A 21,654-nucleotide genomic window follows, 5' to 3' on the forward strand; every position below is an offset into this window, starting at 1 on the left:
CGCCGCGCCCCCTCTTTTACGCTCCCCGTTGTGATCGCCGTGTGTGCTGTGCGTGCGTGGCCTGCTGCCGGTGCCGTATGCGTGTGTGGATGAGGCTGCCTGAGTGAGAGAGAGAGTGAGTAAGCCGTGTGCTGTGGCTTATCCTTGTCCTATGCGGATTTTCACCACTGACTGCCTGCCCGAGCGGCTCGCATCATCCAGAATATAGGCCGGGATTTAGACACTGACGTTCCCATTCAGGGGTTCCTAAAAACACCCGCCAGTCGTCCCGCTCTCGCGTTTGCCGGATATAGGTGCGGAGGGGGGTATAATTGTGGTCGCCCTTCTTAGCCGATCCCAGCGGATGGGATATTATCGGGACGTGGAGAGGATGCTCAGTGGAACAGGCGGAAGATGAGCAATGGACAAGGTAAGCGTTACTCCTCCTCTCCATAGCTGGCTTTTGGGGCCATTAATTTTCATTATAAGTGGATATACCAGTCTACTATTTATTGCGCTATGTTGCCGACCTACATCTCACTCCTGTGGCAGCCTTCCACGGGAATCTGTGCTACACATGGCAACCCGCACAGGGAATCCACTGCAAGAGCGTGTGTGTGTGTTCGATGGGGTGTATTGCATTATGCAGACCCCTGGGCGCCCTACTCCGCTCCATAGCCACCTTAAATATACAGTAGCGTAGCCTAGCACAGCACGCATGCGCAACGATAAACGTGGACGACGGGCTGACGTTTGTTTTCTGTGTTGTGCAATTTGAGGCATCAGGCCAGATGATCGTGTCAGGTTTAGTATTTTAAGTAAAAATGCAGCTCAAGCAGAAGTCACAGTGTGCTATTGCAGCTGATTAGTGTCTACAGACAGCTGACCCCATAGAGTTGAGCATCACGACATGAGTTGATGATTTCATCGAGTGACTCTTGGTGGTGTTGGTCCATCTTGATTTTGTGGCTCAGAGAGTATCAGTCTAAGTTATGACACCCAGGTGAGTCATTTGAATGTAGAACTTACATCCGTGAATAAGTAAATGTACCCATATCCCAGTAAAACCAGCATGGGCGCTTTCAGGAGTTGTTGCATTATTCACAGAGCAGCTCCACAGTTTGTCCCTGGGTAACCTCATCACCCCTGTCTGTCTCTGTGCTGCATGTGCTGTACAATATTTCATCATTTCACACATTAGGCTACGTTTAAAATTACTTTATGCTTCAGGGTGGATTTTGTAGGCCTACTTCTGGTTAAAGGACGCCAGTTGGTGTTTGTGGATTCACATAATGGTGCACATATGTTGTTGTACTCAGACAATTTATCACAACGTTTTAACTTTTTCACAAGTCGGTTATTAGCTTGTCGAATAATCGCATTAAATATAACATTTATTTTATTGCTTTTCTGCTCTGGCCTAGACGGGTTGGATTCATAATAGGAGAGATGGAAGAGGAAGGCAATATACAAGTCAAATAGCTATGGTGGAAAGTACATTTAGTGTAGTAACATTGTACTTTTTACAGCACTACATTTACTTAACAGCTATAGTTACTAGGTAACTTTCATATTAAGATTTTGCATATAAACATAAACAGTTTGGCGGCGCGGTGGTGCAGTGATTAGCACTGGCACCTCACAACAAGACTGTCATGTCATGAGTTCAAACCCCGATTTCCCCGGCCTTTCTGTGTGGAGTTTGCATGTTCTCCCCTTGTCCGTTCTCTCCGGGTGCTCCGGCTTCCTCCCACCATCCAAAGACATGCAGGCAAGGTTAATTGGTGTCTCCAAAATTGTCCTTAGGTGTGAGTGGTTGTTTGTCCATGTGTGGACTGCGAGAAATAGTTTCAAACACATTATACAGCGCCAGACTTTAATAAAGTTTGTGTGAATGTGCATCTGTGTGTGTGTGTGTGTGTGTGTGTGTGTGTGTGTGTGTCCAAACACAGCATTGAAGATGATTTTGCAGAAAGGTGATAGGGGCTGAAGTTGCTGAGCTTCACTTTCTTCTTTATGCCCTTCATTCTCTCTCTCTCCCTCTCTCTCTCTCTCTTGCACACACACAAACACTCTGTCTAGTCCATCCTCCTCTCAGAGTTTTCTGTTTGTGTCCCTGCTGTGTGCATCTCAGTTCCTCTGTGCTTCTGCTGATGTTTGCTTTTTCGGCTGGATGAGGCATCCTGTGACTTGTGTCGGTGTGGCAGCCTTTGTGAACTTGTCATAGAGCAGCAGTGGACAGTGACATCCATTTTAAAGGATGAAGAAGGCACAAGAGTCTTTTAAAAGTCAGTAATTGTTAAATATAAACATTATTGTTTGTGTCCATGATTGTGGCAGTGGCAATCTGTTAATAATGTTCGTACTGGCTTACTGGGCACAAGCTAAAGGGCCCAATAAGCCGGAACCACTTTATCTTGGAAAGTCAAATTTGAGTCAAACATAGGGGTGCCTTGCTCACATTAGCTTGTGTCTGATCCCAGTTCTTTAATTCTGAGTTTGATCCATTGTTTATGTTTATTATCTTTTGCTTATTTTTTCACATGGCTATGCTAAGCTAATAATAAATAAATAAATAATGAGAGCAATTGTGAGCAATTTTCTCTTCATCTCCAGCGTGAGCAAAACTTGAATTTCAGGTAAAGCAGCCCTTTTAAATTCTAGTTAACCTACAAAATGTTTCAGAAAAAGATGCCAGAGAAATGTAACGCGTAGGCCTACTGGGAGATGAGGGGAAGCCTTTTTACGGGTCTGTGCCCAGGAGCCCTTTTCTCTCATAATCCGAATGTGGCATGAAATGAATAAAAACAAGTAAAATACACCAGATTATGACCTTATTGCATAACCATTACTGCAAAAAGGGATTTAGTCTCTATTTTTCTCCTTCTTGTGAGTTACTATTATCATTACATCATCAAATAGAAATATACTGCACACTTTATGAAATATTGATTAATATAACAAAATTGAATGTTGTATTATCTAGTATCTTGTGTAGTGTTGTATACAAATGAGTTTCATTGCAGTATTATATACAGATATTTTTTTATGCTTTGTCCGGTATACATTACAGCCTGACTAATGGGATTTTTTAAGGTCAATACCAATATTTGAGTTTAAAACATCTGATAACAATATTTCTGCCTATTTGTCTTTGACATAAACACAAAATATAAACAAACATTTCTGATAAGATACATTTCTTTCATGAATTCTGAGCAAGATTTGTACTTATCAGCTGACATTATATATGTGCTAAGCTAATATTGTCGTCCCACCCTGAACACATCTACAAGGCAATATTCACTCAAAGCCATAGCGCCAGCTTCTGGCAAAAGGATGTAACTACTTCTGTGCTTTGATGAAACACTTCTTGCAGGTTGGCTGTATCTACTTACCTACTCTACTATTTCAGAAAATCCTTAACATATTGATAATGTCATCTTGTAAAGCATGATGTTATCCGTGGCGTGGCAGCGAAGTTCCATGCTTTGCCATGAAAATGGAATTTGTCACTACTTCACTGGACATGCTCAAATCTGTACCAAACTTTACGTGCTTGATAACAGTCCTGCTCGGAACACATCTACATGCCAATATTCAATTATAGTCATAGCGCCAAGTGCTCTGTAGCGCCACAAAAGGGACCCAGGAATTGACGTTTAACACCTTTGTGCAGCGTCCAAAGCGCGTGGCAAATTCACAGCTGCACCGGCAGAGCTCCAGAATCTGCAACGTGACCGCCTCACACCTCGACATGCTACACATGCGAGGCCCGCCCAACACTGCTTGCAGCTTTAATTCAATATTGAACTTCCTTCAAAAGAAGAACAAAACAATGTTGTGATCAAAATGATGTTTGATTTGCAAAGTATCACTCTCTTTAATGACAGTTTAGTGAGGTCACCCTAGTTCAGCTTTGGTCTGGTGAATTATGTCTGTTCTGTGAAGGCTTAGTCGCAGGCAGAGGAGAAGTGTCACAGGAACCCTTGATGATCAATTCCCTTGATTCCTCTCCGAAATATGAATGTGGAATAGAAAAATGGGTTGTGTGTGTGTGTGTGTGTGTGTGTGTGTGTTGGCCTAAGCTACCAAGAGGCTTCATCAGACACCTGAGTGCCAGAGCTTTTGTGTGACCTACTTCCTGACTGGGAAATAAATATGAGCCACTCATTCAGCCGACATCGTCCATCATCAAATCAACTAGTGCAGCCTTTACCTTGAGCCATGCTAGCAACAACTCCACATGGATGGCAATGTTGTTCATGTTTCCCTCAGGATGAATTGTAATCACTTTGGTGGTCCCTTAACTTTTCTTCTAGCGCCATCATCAGGGACAGATTTCAGCTTTGGTTGGTTTATGACCAAATACCTGCTAATGTAATGGCATTCCCATCAGACCCAGCTGTAGTTTGTGTTTAGGGCTGATTAGCAAATGTTAGTATGCTAACACGCTACACTAAGATGGTTAACATGGTAAACATTATACCTGCTTAATATCAGCACGTTAGCATTGTCATAATGAGTTAGAAATCACAGAAAAAGTACGCTTCTTATAACTCTAGAATTTGCCTGAGAATCATCTGAAGTTTTCTTCAGTATCAAAGTAATCCAGTGATATTTGGCTGAACAGACATTTGGCATAGCATACTTATTATGGTGCAATTTTGCCAAGATGTAAACCAGTACAGAGTAAAAATGTTGTAGCCCACAGCATTACTCACTGAATTCAGAGAAATGCGTTCTACACAACTCAGAACTCAGAAGTTTCCAACATCCAACTAGAAAAGGTACAATGGAACATCACTCAAAGTCAGAGTTCCTACTTGTGGAGCAAAAACATGTACCCCGACTTCACGAGAAGCAGTTGAAGGACATCACACAAAAATGCCAGCTCCTATTGAAGCACACGTAAATGGTAAACCATAAACTAAAAGGCAACATAAAATATATTTGCCTGTATTTAATTTAAATAATTCATACTATAATATAGGGCTGGGCAATAAAACAATAATGATAATTATCGCAATATAATTTTCCTGAATAACATTATAATAAATGTTCAATATATCGTCAATAAATATTTGCTTTAATTCATTTGAATCACAAACAAATTAGCACCTAATTTTTCTATAAAAATATTTATTTTGTTGAAAAAAAGAGGCCTGAAAAAAGATTAACTAATCATATTTGTTGAAAAAGATAATAATTTTGAATGTTCTAGCTCAGATTTGTGAAGTGATCCACTGTTTTTGACGTCAAGTGTTTGTCACATTCTGACCATAAAGAAATGTTTATCCACATAATTAACCATCTGGTTTCTTCAATTTTCACTCAGGAGCAAAAATCTGCCTTTAAAACTGAAAGAAATAGTGATTTGACATTTATCGTGATAATTATCGATATCGAATGATATGAAATGTTTTTACCGTGATAACATTTTTGGCCATATCGCCCAGCCCTACTATAATATAGTAAAACCTGTTCTGTGTGTAAATTAATTGCAGATGTCTTTTCTGAACAAAGATTATTCGGGAAAACTTTAAAAATGTGAAAACATTAGGACATATAGGACTTTTGCAAATTAACAACTGATGTAGTTAGACGTAGCAATGTTTTTTGTTCACTTTGAGGTTGGAGGCTGGAAACTTCAGCTGGGAGATTTCCGATTTCCAAGGTGTCTCAAAGGCAGCATTACTGTCTACATCCCAAAGCATTTTCCAAACATTACTATCCCATTGGCGCTGTGGGGCACAATGTCAGACTTTAAAAACTGGTCTAGATCAGCCTTAAAAGAGTGAGAGTGACTTGATGGTTGTAGTTTTTGGTCCTACATTTTCTCTGTCTCTCCCTTATAGGAGCATCCGGTAACCCCTGAAAGAGAAGAGGAGCCTTCATTGCCACTGCGTTCCCCCTGTCACCCGCCCTCTTCACCTGTTGAGCGTTTGTTTTTCACTTTCTCCATCCTTCATCACCTGTCACCATGACAACCTCAGCCCTGCGCCGGCAGGTGAAGAATATTGTGCACAACTATTCAGAAGCAGAGATCAAGGTATAACAAATGAACTCCTTCAGGTGTTATTGATGTGCAGCATCTTTTATGTGGGAGGCAGGGTAAACTCCTCTAAATTAACTCTCGTCAGATCAAAACACATCTGAAGAAAACATACTTTTTACACTTTTGATCTCTCACTGATGATGATGACACTACTACTCTGGATGAAAAAGAACATTATCTGCATGAAATGTAAGCACTGGCATATATGTGACGTGTAGGTTCGCGAGGCCACCTCGAACGATCCATGGGGCCCGTCCTCGTCTCTCATGTCAGAGATCGCTGACTTGACCTTCAATGTGGTGGCATTTGCTGAGGTCATGGGCATGGTGTGGAAACGTCTCAACGACAGCGGCAAGAACTGGAGACATGTCTACAAGGTGACCTCATGAAGACATGCTTTTTATGTCAGAAATCACTACTTAATTTAATTATAAATCCTCTCTGTAAATGTGTTTCTCTTCCTTTCTGCTTGTTTACTCTTGATTTTACTGTTTCCTTAACTTCCCTCTCACCACAGGTAACTCACCACCTCTTCCCTCCCTTCACATTTTGCTTCTTTAATCATTTATTAAAATTTCTCCCTCTGTAAACACACTTCACCTTCACGCTTCTGTCTGCTGCTGCTTCTTCCTGTGTCCCTCTCTAGCCCCTCTCCTCCTGCCCTGTACTTTGTTCACATGTTTGTCAAGTCAAGTCAAGTCAAGTCAAAGTTTATTAAAGTGTAAAATCACCAGCTGTGTGGTCCCAGTACACTTCACAGAAAACAGAGACACATAGAATTTGCAGAAAAAAGGCTAATAACACATAAGAAACACACTTTAAAAAACAACAATAAAATAGACAATTATAAAACTAATAATAAATACAATAAAATAAAATAGACAATTAAAATGTATAAAAATTCATAAAATACCCTAGCCCAAACTATAAGCCTTCTCACAAAATACAGAAAAACCATCCCGAAGCCAGACAGGGGTCTGATTCCACAGCTGAGGTGCCTGATGGTTAAAGGCTCTGGCTCCTATTCTACATCTGGAGACCCTAGGCACTACAAGAAGCCCTGCATTTTGGGAACGCAGTGTTCTAGTGGGGCAGTATGGTGTAAGGAGTTCTTTCAGATAGGATGGTGCCTGATCATTAAGGGCTTTGTATGTAAGAAGAAGTATTTTAAAATCAATTCTCAATTTTACCGGGAGCCAGTGCAAAGTTACTAAAACAGGGGTGATATGATCTCTCCTACTGATTCTTGTCAGTATGCGTGCAGCAGCGTTATGTATTAACTGGAGAGACTTAAGAGATGTGACAATGTGCCTCGGAGGACTGTACTATGATTCATTCTGAAACCTGACTGAAATTTTTCCAATAAGTTGTTGCTATGCAAAAATTCACAGAGTTGATTTGCCACGATTTTTTCAAGGATCTTGGATATGAAAGGAAGGTTAGATATCGGTCTGTAACTGTCTAAAACCCCTGGATCAAGAGTAGGCTTTTTAAGAAGTGGTTTAATAACCGCTTCCTTAAAAAACTGAGGTACATAGCCTGTTGTTAAAGAAAGGCTGATAATATTTAACAAAGAAGTACCAACTGATGGCAAAACCTCTTTGAGCAGTTTGGTTGGAATGGGGTCTGTGAGGCAAGTTGTTGGTTTGGACAAGGACACAACTGAAGTAAGTTGGTGAAGGTTGATGGTAGCAAAACAGTCCAAATATCCATTGAGTTTTAAAGGTGCTTCCCAGGAGACTAAGGGCAGGTTGGCATCCATTGAAGACAGGAGGTGCTGTTTTTATTTTTATTTCTAATAACAAAAAAAACTTTAAAATAGTTCATAAAAATGTCACTACTGAGGTCAAGAGGGACACCTTGTTCCTTAGAGCTGTGGCTTCCCGTCAATCTGGCTACAGTGTTGAAGAGGAACCTGGGATTGTTCCTATTTTCCTCCACTTTCAGGTTTTAGCCAAGCTACCATGCATGGCTCAACAACTATCAGATGGATTGCCGTGAAAGCTTGTGTAGACATTCATGGTCCCTCAGAGGATGACTCCTGATGCTTCCTTTAGTGCCATCTTGAGGCGCTACAGGAAGCATCTTGTTAAACCATTCGTTCCTGTATCCATTTCATTGCTCATATCGCTATACAGTAGTTCTATTTAATAATATGTATGTATTCTTTTTACAAATGCAATGTGTAGAATTGAGATGTCACAAAATACAAATTTTGCAGTACCAGTGTTGTAATCAGCGTTTTCCTCCAGGCGCTGACTCTGTTGGATTACCTGCTGAAAACAGGATCAGAGAGAGTGGCCCAACAGTGCCGTGAGAACGCATTCACTATTCAGGTAGTGGACTGAGAGAAATCTGAATATCTCAGGAGAAGAGCTGGTTTATTGTTTACTGATCATTTGAATCTTCACTAGTTGTTACCTTAACAACCACTACTCTTCCTAGAGTACATATCATCACTGCACCCAAGACAATAAACTTACATTAAACACTTAACAGTGAAGAAAACAATCAACTAGTAAAAGAAAATTTGAAAGAATTCTTATTTTGAACAGGTTGAGCTATTTTTTATAATGGATTCTTGAGATGAAATTGTTGAGTCAAGAGTAAATATTTATTGCATAACTGAAAAATATAAAAAGCAGGAGTTAACATTTTCAGAAAATCATGCACAAACTATAATTTTTTTCATACCATACATACTCTGATCAAACTGGAATATCATTATTCCCAAGGATCCGATTATTGAGGTTTTCCTGAATGTTCTTAACGACGACTTAAATTATAATTAGTTTTGAAAGTTAAAGTTAATCTCTAAAAGATCATGAAAAGGTCTTTTGTCTATGTGTGGTTCAGACGCTACGTGATTTCCAGTACGTGGACCGTGATGGCAGAGACCAGGGGGCCAATGTAAGAGAAAAAGCACGCCAACTAGTATGTCTGCTCCGGGATGAGGAGCGGCTCCGTCAGGAGAGAAGTCAAGCCCTAAAGACCAAGGAACGAATGGCTGGGGGAGGCAGCGGAGGAGGCGGAGGGGGTGGGGGTGTGTACGGAGGTATCCCCCCGTCCTACCACCCAGGCAGGCGAACAAGCCAGCCCAGCATGGCTGTGCTCTATGGGGAAGAGTTCAGCCGCTCCAGAGGCTCTCCCTCCTCCTTTAACTGTGAGTACTGTGAGTATTTAAACCTGCAATAATATTTTTAATAATAATATTTTTGGCCAGTTGGGGGCAGCGGAAAAAAGATGTGAACACAACATTCACATATCATCACCTTTTAACTTCATGACAAACTGCAAACAGTAGCTTAATTACATATCCAGCAGTACAGAGCAACATGATCAATCAAGTCCAATATTCTCTTTCTTTTAGCTCTGTTTTTGGTCTCCACCCTCTCCCGAGGGAAAAATCTGGCTCTTCAGCTGCTCAATGCACCACCATTTTTCACCAGTTAGTCACTTGGTTCTTTATCTGAACTAATAAGGTGACATTTATGCTTTAACTGATGTGTTTACAAACAATGTTTTTCAATTTTATTGAAGAGACTTTAAGGATGGGGACAAACATTAAAGAGCAGCACACATGCTTTTGTAGGGGACTAGGGTTTTTAGAGCATTTTCTCACACACTGGATTGTTTACCTCCTTGGTGTGTTTTTTTTGTATGTTGGTTTGAACGTTGGACTTGAACTCTGGTGCAGATCAAACAACCTCTTTCTGGTCCGCCTCAAAGGCGTGGTCTCGATTCGCTGTCTCAGAGTTCCCCTTTGAGGGAACTCGAACTGCGTCGGTGACGACACTATGGGAACGCCTCTGGGCGTGGCAGGGCTGAACATGAATGAAACTACTCCAATCCTATTGGTGTTGCTTGAACGGTAGCGTGTGACGGCGTAACTGGAGGCGTATATAAGCACGCCGGCGCACAGGACACATTAGCTCTTTTCTATTCAGCAGGCACTCTGGCATGTTAAGAAAGACTACAGTATCCAAACTCTTACCTGGAAGGATGGTAGACAGAGAGATGGCTGGTGAGTAATTCAGGCGATGTGTTTTCCCGTGCCCACGTTACATCACGGCGGGCGACACTCATAGCTGTGTTTCCTGTTTGGGGATGCCACATGCCCAGGCAGCTCTCGAGGGGGCTGCTTGCGGCCATTGCGAGGCCCTGCCCCTGAGGGTGCTGAGGTCCCGTGCGGCTCTCTTCTCCCAAGACGGCAGGTTGCGCTCTCCCTGTGGATCGGGCCCGGCGGTCGCTGAGGCGGCGCGGCTCATGCATGATGAGTTGTGCAAGTCCTGGGACAAGCCCTTCTCAGCTCGTCTGACTACTCCCCCGCTCCGGATCTATAGCGACGTAGCGGGAGTCAAGGGTTTTTCAATTCAATTCAATTTTATTTATATAGCGCCAAATCACAACAACAGTTATCTCACAGCGCTTTTCATAAAAGAGCAGGTCTAGACCGTACTCTATGATGCTATTTACAGAAGCCCAACAGTTCCCACCAAGAGCAAGCACTAGGCGACAGAGGCAAGGAAAAACTTCCTTTGAAGAGGCAGAAACCTCGAGCAGAACCATGGCTCAGGGTGGGCGGCCATCTGCCTCGACCGGTTGGGGTGAGAGAGAGAGAGAGAGAGAGAGAGATGCCTCGACCGGTTGGGGTGAGAGAGAGAGAGAGAGAGAGAGAGAGGAGGCAGCCTACACAATATACACACAGAGGTACAGTCCTCGCCCACCTTTGGCGTTTGGGACTGCGGCTCAACACAAAGAAGAGCGTGCTGACACCCGCCCAACAAACTACGTTCCTAGGGGTGGTGTGGAACTCGATGACGATGCGGGCCCACCTGTCGCCTGCACGCGTCGGGTCCATTGTGTCCTCAGTACCCGGAATAAAGCTAGGCCGCTCCATCACTGTGAAACACTTTCAGAGAGTGTAGGGTCTCATGGCAGCAGCGTCCAGCGTAATCCCGTCTGGCCTGCTGCACATGAGAGCCCTGCAGTGGTAGTTAAAATCCAAGGGATTCTCCCCGAGGGGAAATCCGTTCCATCTGATATGGATTACGAGCAGGTGCCTTCGTTACCTGTCAGTATGGAAGAAACCTTGGTTCCTGTCCCAAGGGCCCGTGTTGGGAGCGTCATGTCACCGGACAATTATTTCGACAGACGCCTCACTCACGGGATGGGGCGCGGTCATGGACGGCTGCTTCGCGAGAGGCTCCTGGGAGGAGCATCATTTCTCTTAGAACATAAATTGCCTAGAAATGTTGGCGGTTTTCAGAGCTCTGAGGAGTTTTCTGCCCGCTCTCCGCGGTCGCCACGTCCTTGTCAGGACCGACAACACGGCGGTGGTGGCCTATTTGAATCACCAGGGTGGTCTGCGCTCGCGCCCATTATGGAAACTGGCGCATCGGATCCTCCTGTGGTCCCAGCAGAGACTGCTGTCCCTCAGAGCGATGTATGTCCCTGAGACCCAGAATCAGGGAGCAGACCTGCTGTTGAGACAGGGGCTGAGGCCCGGGGAATGGAGACTCCACCCCGAGGTGGTGGAGTTGTTATGCGAAGAGTTCGGCCCCATAGACGTGGACTTGTTTGCGTCTCAAGAGACAACGCACTGTCCTCTGTGGTTCTCCCTCTCGCCCCCAGCCCCGCTAGGGCTGGATGCCATGGTACAGACGTGGCCGAGGCTGCGGCTGTATGCCTTTCCCCCAGTCGCTCTGCTTCCAGGGGTTCTGGAGCGGGTCCGTCAGGATGGTGTCAGCCTACTGTTAGTAGTGTGGCCCGAGTGTGGTTCTCGGACTTAATTTTGCTCCTAGAGGGCCCGCCATGGCAGGTCCCTCTGAGGAAGGACCTGCTGTCTCAGGCGCAGGGCCAGGTCTTTCACCCTTGCCCCGCCCTATGGAGACTGTGGGTCTGGCCCCTGAGGGGGCCCAGTTCCTGGAGGCGGGCCTCACGGCAGGAACAGTTGAGACGCTGCTCAGCTCCAGAGCCCCGTCCACGAGAAGGATGTACGGCCTGAAGTGGAATGTGTCCACCTGGTGCAGAGAACGAGCGGTGGACCCAGTTACCTGCCCGGTGACTATGGTACTGGAGTTCCTCCAGGACCGTTTTTCTGCTGGCCTTTCCCCATCCACACTCAAGGTATACGTGGCCGCCGTGGCGGCGTTCCACACCCCTCTGAGGGACGGGCCTCTGGGGAGGCTTCCACTGGTCGTGCACTTCCTCCTTGGAGCCCGGAGGATGAGACCCGTGACTCGTTCCAGGCTTCCAACCTGGGACCTGGCAGTGGTTCTCGAAGCACTGGCTGAGACCCCCTTCGAACCCCTGGAGTCGGCTGAGGCCAAGCACCTGACTCTTAAGATGGCCTTTCTCCTCGCTATCACCTCTCTGAGGAGGGTGGGGGATCTCCAGGCACTTTCGGTGTCTCCGCAATGCCTGGAGTTTGCCCCGGGGAGGGTCAGAGCCATCCTGCATCCCTGTCCAGGCTATGTCCCTAAGGTCCCATCCAGGATGGCAGGGTCCACGGTGCTGCAGGCATTTCATCCCCCACCTCATGTGACGGCGGAGGACGGGAGACTTCATCTGCTCTGCCCGGTCAGAGCACTGAGTATTTACACTCTGAGGTCTTCCCGGTGGAGGAAAGCAGACCAGTTGCTGGTGTGTTTCGGGTCCCCCAAGGCTGGGCTCCCCGCTTCCAAACATACGATCAACAACTGGATTGTTCAGACTATTTCCCTGGCCTATCAGGTGCGCGGGTTACCTTCACCTATGGCCGTAAGGGTGCACTCTATTCGAGGCATGGTGGCTTCTAGGGCCTTCCTCGCAGGGGCGTCGCTCCAGGATTTGTGTGATGCGGCTGGCTGGGCCACCCCTCACACTTTCATCTGGTTCTACAGTCTGGACCTTGCTTCTGCACCCGGCACCCGTGCGCTCTCCTCCTAGTCGTGCCGTCAGGTTCTGCACGCTGGGGCAGGCGGGGTTAAGGCGGCCTAAGTGGGTATTCTCGTTCCCATAGTGTCGTCACCGACGCAGTACGAGTTCCCTCGAAGGGGAACGTCTCGGGTTACGTATGTAACCCTTGTTCCCCGAGAAGGGGAACGAGACACTGCGTCGGTCCGCCACACCTCACCAGTGCCTTGCTTGTTAGAAAAAGGGCTAATGTGTCCTGTGTGCCGGCGTGCTTATATACACCTCCAGTTACGCCGTCACACGCTACCGTTCTAGCAACACCAATAGGATTGGAGTGATTTCATTCATGTTCAGCCCTGCCACGCCCAGAGGCGTTCCCATAGTGTCGTCACCGACGCAGTGTCTTGTTCCCCGAGATGTTCATCTGGAGCGGGTCATATCTGGTGTGAACACCATTCGAACCATTGATGGGAAGTCTACTATGTGTCATTTCATTGGTTTTCTCATGCTGTTTCCAGTGACTGGTGAACTGGTTTCGCGTTTACCACCAAAATGTCGACTAGTAGGGGACAAACCTTTGCTCCTCAATTACAATGGTGCTTAAGAACACTGATGTATTATAAATATTCAGCAAAAAATGAAGGAGAATGGATTCCAGTGAACTGCAGCGTCGTGTGAAAGAAAAATGAAACAAAAAAAAACTGGCTCAGCAGTACATCAAAGTACTGTAGTATGTAAGTACATGGAGGGTTTTGTTTTTGACCCGCTGACTAATAATCAAATGATATTTCCACCACATTACCTTTATTTACAATTTCTGGAGAGATTTTGCCTTTGTGAACGCAAACCACTAGAAAATTTAAACAATGTTGCATCCTCACATTAGTTCTATGCAGGAACCGGACCTTTAGGTGTGAACCTGCCCTTAAACTCACTATAAAACTCTGTGAAGCTGAGGGGAGCTGCAGATTCAGGTGATAATTCATTATAGGTTCACCACTACAAGTGACTGTTTTCACATTGTCATTGTTATCATAAAATGTTAACTTTATCCGCTTTAAAGTCTGAACCTATCTGAGGCACTGAACATCTTATTTTATTTGAATGTGTGAATAAATGGATGAAGTGTTAACTTGTATTCAGGCTGATCCCTGGTGAAATGCATTTTGTGCTGTAGTCCAGCACTTTGCCCAATCCACCGCATAGATTATCAATACTGCAGCGTAGGCCTGAAAATATTCAAATCAACGCCTCCTGTGCCCCCTGTCTCATGCATCCCCACGTCAATCTGACCACTTCTCCTTACGCACCACTATTGCTCCCTGCCTCAAACTCCCTCACTTGTTCACTCTGCAGCCTCGTCCTCGTCTCCTCGCGCCGCCTCAGACCTGGAGCAGGCCCGACCTCAGACCAGCGGGGAGGAGGAGCTGCAGCTCCAGCTGGCCTTAGCCATGAGCAGGGAGGAGAGTCAGAAGGTAAAACAGCACACACATTATTATGATCATGTATAATCTAATAAGTATGACACTATGCGCTGTCTTCGTCTGTATTTGAGCCACACATGTCTCACTGCCTCTTGATGATTCCAATAATGAAAATTTTGTAACAAACATTTTGAACATTCGCCCACCTTCATCTAGCTAGCCCTTCCTCTGTTACCATAGAGATGGATGAAGACACACAGCTACAGTTTGCTTTAAGCCTTAGCAAAAAAAGAAGCAACGGCAGGTACACACACACAGAAACACACCTCATTCTTTAAAAAAGCAGTGTCCACGTTTATTAACCCTCTAGAGTCTCTGTATTTGATGATCAGGCTCTTACATCTTAAATTAATGCATCTCTGTGGCCATCTTTCCTCTTAACTTCTTCCTAACCGTATTTCCCTTCCTCTCCAGGACTTCTGTTGTATCTAGCTCTCAAACTGTTCAGATTTTGTTTCCTTATCTCATCCTCCTTTAGCAGCGCTCCAATTTTTACATCTCTATTTTCTCACACAAGTAATGTTTAAACTTCTGCATGTAAAACATTCTCTTTCTCTGAGCTTTGCTTTTAAAGCAGCCGTTGGTCATTGTCGACTAAATATTTCAACACCACTAAAAAAGCCACCAGTACAGCTTTCATTTTGCTGGGACCAAAACCAAAGACTACCACTAACGCTTGTGTGTACGTGTGTACGTGTGTACGTGTGTGTGTGTACGTGTACGTGTGTGTGTGTGTGTGTGTGTGTGTGTGTGTCTGTGTGTGTGTGCATCCCTGCTCATTGCCGTGGCGGTACTGTTGATGATGTCACGATGTCGCCCCTGCAGGAGCAATGCTGTCGCCAAGGAGACGAGTCTCTTTTACAGAAGGCCCTGGATGAGAGCAGGAGAGAGAGCCAGTCAGGGACACATGAGGAGGTGAATTTAAAAATGTTTGTGTGTGCGTGTCCACTGTACAGTATGTGTGTGTGTGTGGGTGCATGCATGCCACATGTGAGTGTGTGTTCGCATGGAGAGGTGGACAGGTGCATTAGTAGGTGGTTGTTGGCAGGCATTTAGAGAATGAAGTGGAGTTTATAGTGCACACTGTGCGATTAGGAGGGAAAAGAGACAAAAAGATGCAGATCAGCATAATGAGCGAGGTTCGAGAGAGAAACTGTAGAGCTGAGAGAGGAGAAAGAGGTGCCTGCTGAATGATAATGACTTTGTCTTGTCTAACCTTGAGCTCAGCATGACACTTCCCTGAGAGTATACTCCTTATCTTTTAGTGCACCAGCTCCCTTACTCACTGGCCTGTCAACAAGCCAATCAGAGTCACCAGCTGCCTTATGTAAAGGTCCCCGCGGCTCGTAATTGGTTATAATGTGTTGCTTATCGTAGAATTCTCTGTACTTTTATGTGCTCCATAAGATGAAGCTTCTCACTTCTTCTCTGACTCACAAACTCCTTGGCATATTCAGAAGGTCAGATACATGTCATAGATCACCTTGTTTGTCTGTCCTGTCTATCATCACTTTGGCCTTTTAACTGATACTTTTAATTCATTACAAAATACAATAGGTGTCCCAAGATTATAGATCAAGTAAAGATCATCTCATGGTGTAATGAGGTGTGAGACATCCAACATTGTGTCCCTGAGCAAGACACTTAACCCCTAGTTGCTCCAGAGGCGTGCGACCTCTGACATGTATAGCAATTGTAAGTCGCTTTAGATAAAAGCGTCAGCCATGTCTTTCTGTAAGACATGCAAGAATAAGTAATTGTGTTTTAAAGTATGTGTCACCTGCATTATATAATCACTGTAACGGTACATCCAGTAATAGAAATGTTTGGCACAGATTTACAGAAAGCCCTTTTGCTCCCTCTGTAGTCAGCCATGCTGGACTTGGTGGACATATTTGGCCCTTCATCTGAGGCCCCACCTCCACGTACTGACCCTTGGGACTCTACCCAGCCCACCTGTAATGTCACCTCTGACCCCTGGGACTCTGTAGGTGGGTGGTTCATCACAGACACAGACACACACACACACACACACATAAAGGCCAACTGGACTTACAGTATCTCTCGGTGTCTTTTCCGATTCTGTAAGTTTGTGTGTCTTTGAAGTTTCACACAGAGTTTTGTGTTTTTCCGTCCATCTCTCATCACAGCAGTCCACTCCAGCACTCCTGTGATTGGCAGCCCATGGACTGCCCCTCCCTCATCCTCCAACGCATCCAATCCTTGGGCTTCGTGTGCCAACTCGCATGCAGACCCCTGGGAAGCAGCGCCTGTCTCCTCCAGTCCTGTCAATCATGAGTGGGACAGCCCGACAGACGGAGGTACCTTTCACAAACACCAGCACCATCAAAGTGCAAAGACATTGTAGTTTTCAGTGCCAGCCCAAATATTTTAGACTGTGCTGATTTCAATTTGTCATGCAGGTGGTGATGGGACAGATCCCTTTGCTGAGCAGGAAGAAGAGAAGCCTAAACAAGAGGTCCCTCAAGTGTCCTCCCCTCAAACTGCAAGTCCCACAGGTAGTCCCACAAGCCAGAAGCACTGTCGGTTTTACTGTACATTTAGATATACAGAAGCAGTAAGTCTCCTGCATTGATTGTGGTTGGAAAGAAAAAAATCTTGCTTATGGACAGCTGGTAGACTGACTATAAGATAACATACTGTATGCACACAGAGCAGCAACACCAAAGGTAGCCTACTGTGTTGTTCACATTTAGTGTGTATCAGAATCAGAATCAAAATCAGAAAGAGCTTTATGGCCAAGTAGTTTTTTACATGTATGAGGAATTTGCTATAGGGCTCAGGTGCTAGACATAAAGATACAGTTTACAGAAATAGATTTAAACATATTTAAATATGGAATAAACACATAAAACTTATAAAATAATTGTCAAACTATGTTTAAAAGAAAAACAAAACAATGTGGCAGTTATTTACATGTTCATGACTCTGGATTTGTGTTGTCCAAACATATTACAGGGGGAGAGGATTTGTATAAATATATAAATAAATAAACATATATTTATAATATTAATAAGTGTATATATATATTTATAAATATATAAAATTGACAAAATATTAAATAATAATAAGGAAATATTGTAATGCATGTATGTAATGCATTAAATGTCCTATGAATGGACACAGTAATCAAAACACTGGCATAGTTTAATGTAATCTGTATTCCTTTAGTGAGACTTCTATTACATTTTATTTCAAACTGGTTTTAAATAAACATTGTTTTTGGCATCCTAAAGTGGTTACAATGTACTGCGGTGCAGGACAAAACACAAACTACAAACATGTCTCTGAACCAGAACATTATAAGTGTCACAGGGTCACTATTGCAATGGATACATTGTAACATACAGAAAGTCCTTGTTATTGCATCCACTTGCTACCACTTATCTTATACAGATGGGTGACAAATAATGAAGAAACAAATGAAGAAACATAACTGCTGAAACAAGTAAAAAAACAGGGAAACCCATCAAATGCCAACACCAAATCTGAAGGATACTTCCTGTCTGTGGAATATATATCCTTACCAGATCTACAGAAATTCACTAAGTGTCCAAATAAGGTTATTGTTCACCCCTTGTCATGATCGGCCGAGTGACTGACAGATTTAAGCCCAACACAAGACACCAGAGAGCAGGATACAGTTAGCAATATTTATTGAACACTCACGGTAACTGAGGGCGTACACAAAGCGATGCAGATAAAGTCCAAAACAAGGTTCATGCAGTCCACACAGTGCAAAAAGCAAAAATCCACAGCAGGCAGGTTACTTCAGTGCATCATTATAAACTCAGCTGCGTCAGTCAGTCGACATGCAGGCAGACAGGAGAGACTGCGTGTGACCTAGAGATTTGAAGAGTGCCCGGCTGTCAACTTTGGCTTACTTTAGCTAAGCAACTGATCCTATCATGACCTGGGGAAACCTGTGTGTTAGTACGCATAAATTATTCCTTCACAATAACAAATTCACAAGCTTCCTTGTAGGGCATGAGAGCTCACTGAATGGGTTTAAAAATTATTTGAATCATATGGCCTTCACCGTTACCAGACTTCAACCTAGTTGAGAAAAGAAGAAGATTTTAGAGAAACATGTTCACCACCTTCATCAAAAAACACAATATCAGTGACAAGGAGTACTGAATCTGTTCTAGAGCTAACTATGTCATGTGTGCATGTTGTGTTCCTTTAATTTGTCACCCATGCAGCTTACAACATCACACTGCATCATATCTCTTCTATGACAATTTTATAACCTTTTTTTCATTTCCCGGTGCAGACGCAGAGCTGTTTGGGGTAAAGGCAGACTCTGACCTATTTGCTGAAGCAGATTCCAAGCCAGATCCATTTGGGACAGAACCTTCGGTGAAACCCCAGGTCAACGGACGAGAGTCGGCCAGCCCAGAGATGTTTGACCTGTCTCGGCTAGCACCCCCACTCAGCGTCGTCACACGTGTGTGTCGAACCCCAGAGGCCTTTCTGGGACCTACGGGGGCCTCGCTGGTCAATTTAGATGCTCTGATACCCTCCAACCCCCCTAGCAAGATGCCGAACAACCCCTTCCTCTTAGGTAACAAACAGCTATTCAAGAACATGCTCTACTTGCAGAAACATGACTATGCTATTATTAAAACGTTCTCCGAATTCTGTCTCCTCAGGTCTGAGTGCTCCGTCTCCCACTAACCCCTTCCACTGCGACCAGCCTCGCCTCACCCTCAACCAAATGCGGCCATCCTCTACATCCCCACTGCCCCCCCACATGCTCTCCTACAGCCCGTCACTGCCCCTGCCCCTGCACCATCAGCCACCCACCCTCCCCTCCTCTCTCACGCAACCTCCTGCCGGACTCCTGGACCTTCCCTCTAACCTCCCACAGCCCCTGCTTCCCCTTTCTCCACGACCGGCGCCCCGCACTCAGTCGCAGACACAGACACACAGCCACAACCCCTTCCTCTGAGACTTCTGCGTCTTTCAAGCTCTGGCCTGCAGAGGGAGATGAGGGAATGGACTCTTTTTGGATGAGTCTGTGCTGACTACAATGAGATTAGTTTAAATGAGCCTGAACCGCACTGCGGATTCCTGGTCTGATGTCAAGGTGCACACTTAAAGTCCACTTGAAGCGGATCAGTCTTGGACTGGATGTATTTGTGTCCGTCTAAAGACACATCAGCTGCTAAATAACCTGAACTCTTGAAGAAAAGCGAACTCACGCACTCACACAAACACCCACGCACACCCACATGCACTCAGGCGCACTTGTAGGTGCACAAACACAATCATGCACACACCACCAAACAAACAGGGTGTATCTTAACAGTCCCCTTGATGCCTTTTTTCCCCATCAACTCCGAGCACCCTTTGACCACAGAGACAGAACTGTTCCTTTTAAAAGCCACATGCTTTGATTGTCCACAGAGTTTCACAAGGACCCTTACCGCTGCTGCTTCACCGACGAAAGCATGAATGCATCCCACCCCTAGACTCCAAACTATTCTATCCTGCTGAGCACCTGAGAAGAGATCTTCATGATGATATCTATTTTACATTGCCTTGTTACTTTGCAAGATCAATAGCATCTGGTCCTAAGTTAGTTACGTTATTTGTCCTTTAAGGCAAGCAGCCCCTGAAGGATCCAGGTGGACTAAAAACTGGACTAAATCAGCCAAAATCTAGACCTTACTGTCTCAATCTGGACCTAAACTGATCACTGATTGTACCCTATCGGACCCGTGTGCCTGTCTCTACAGCTGATCCACAATGCATTCCCAGCTGGTTGATATTGGCGCCATTGAAGAGGACCTCAGGGAGACCACTCTGTCCCTCCTCCAATTAGATTCAACCTTAATGAACGGAAAGGCATTTGTCTACAGATGAAAAAAAAAAAACACAGGGAGATCAATGACTATATTTCATAAAAATGAGGGATGAAGAGATAAAGGAGGAGTAAAGGAAAGATAAAGAGAAGTAAGGTAAAATGAATACAGATAATACCCTGATGTAGTGAGCCGTAGCTCCTGTCCTCTGCTCCTCGTTCACTTCTATGTTAGGAACAAAATAATCTGACAAGACGAGTCATTTGGTCACCACTGCACTGAACCTGGACTTGAATGTGAAACGCCTGCCTATAGATACACACAGGCTTGGTACATAAGTATTTATCAGAATGATACCTATAAAGTATTATGAAATAGTATACCAATAAATGAATGGTGTTTGCATTATAATTTCTGAAGTGCATATGATTCAGTGTTATGAATTAATTTGTCTTTTCATCTGTTGCAGATCATTGCTGTGTACACTTTATTACACAGTGCCGAATGTACACACATTCGCCACTGTTCAGTATCCAAAAGTTACACACTTAAAGGGAGAGTAAGTGATTCCGCAGATGGATTGTTGATATTTGACCTCAACTGCAAAAAAAACACGCCCCTCCCTTCAGTGCTCCCCCCCAAATTTTAAATCTCTGAGGTTTCTCCAGCTTTGAAACGCCCTTTGCCTGGTCGTTTAACTTTATCCTCCTCTGCCTGGAGCCCATCTCTCCCACTGCCACCCCCCATCACTCCTGTGCACAAGCACTAAAGGCCCATTTATACTCCTGCGTAGGGTCTACGTGCGAACCTTACGGCATAGGCTACGCACGTAACCATGCATTTATACTTGTGCGTAGGTGTGTCCGTCATTTTGCAATTACACCCCCAAACGCTAGTCGGCAGTAGCGCTACAGCATCCACTGTGTTGACTTTTGCCGGCCGAGCAGGCTAACTTCCGGTTTAGCGCTCCGCTAACGTAAATGGGGGTAACATTGTAAACGTGCGGCTGGTGTAGCCTTTTCAAATGTTACCGACTGAATGGACCACATTCTGATAGCGAAATGAGTCATTTCGCTTGGGTTGCGACGGTCAAATATATATATTCACTGTGTTACAGCCGCTGTTTTGGCCACTAGTAAATGTTACTTCAAAGCGCGGGGTACTTCCGGTCGGCTCGGAGGCATTGCGAGGCTACCCAGCCGACCAATCACAGAGCTTACGGTCCGCGTCGACTCGACGTGTAATTACATTTTTGAGGAGGTGCACGTCAGGTGGCAGCGTAGTGTCTGCGTAGCCGTAGCCATAGCCGTCGATTTGACGCAGAAGTATAAATTGCACTTAAGTGTTGGTGATTGGCTGGAGCAATGTTGTGTGGCAAGGTCCACACCACTTTCTTTATTTTTTC

At 44.8% G+C, this 21,654-nt stretch overlaps 2 protein-coding genes across 5 annotated transcripts in view; one reads left to right on the plus strand and one right to left on the minus strand.

The window, feature by feature from the left end:
- Positions 1-21,654, minus strand: part of slc8a2a (solute carrier family 8 member 2a) — a 137,935-nt gene that overhangs the window by 82,992 nt on the left and 33,289 nt on the right. The gene's annotated exons all lie outside the window — the stretch shown is intronic.
- Positions 134-20,365, plus strand: epn3b (epsin 3b). Of its 3 annotated transcripts, none has more exons than XM_046039742.1 (12): positions 134-409; positions 5,838-6,031; positions 6,256-6,414; positions 8,290-8,373; positions 8,894-9,200; positions 14,291-14,409; positions 15,244-15,333; positions 16,286-16,409; positions 16,569-16,739; positions 16,842-16,937; positions 18,716-19,006; positions 19,095-20,365. In XM_046039742.1, the coding sequence occupies exons 2-12, from the start codon at positions 5,963-5,965 to the stop codon at positions 19,391-19,393; spliced, it is 1,809 nt and encodes a 602-aa protein (XP_045895698.1). In that variant the 5' UTR covers positions 134-409; positions 5,838-5,962; the 3' UTR covers positions 19,394-20,365. The 3 variants fall into 3 exon arrangements, with proteins under 3 accessions (XP_045895698.1, XP_045895700.1, XP_045895699.1); XM_046039744.1 differs by having other exon boundaries at positions 16,572-16,739; XM_046039743.1 differs by lacking the exon at positions 134-409 and adding an exon at positions 748-982.

The sequence above is a fragment of the Micropterus dolomieu genome, linkage group LG23 (assembly GCF_021292245.1).
Source record: "Micropterus dolomieu isolate WLL.071019.BEF.003 ecotype Adirondacks linkage group LG23, ASM2129224v1, whole genome shotgun sequence".
NCBI classification, from domain to species: Eukaryota; Metazoa; Chordata; class Actinopteri; order Centrarchiformes; family Centrarchidae; genus Micropterus; species Micropterus dolomieu.

Bases quoted from the DNA above. Each gene is read 5' to 3' on its own strand.
- epn3b (XM_046039742.1), top strand. From the start codon at position 5,963: ATGACAACCTCAGCCCTGCGCCGGCAGGTGAAGAATATTGTGCACAAC. The intron at 8,374-8,893 runs GTAGTGGACTGA...TGTGTGGTTCAG, and splicing joins AGAACGCATTCACTATTCAG to ACGCTACGTGATTTCCAGTA. The intron at 9,201-14,290 runs GTGAGTACTGTG...TTCACTCTGCAG, and splicing joins CTCTCCCTCCTCCTTTAACT to CCTCGTCCTCGTCTCCTCGC.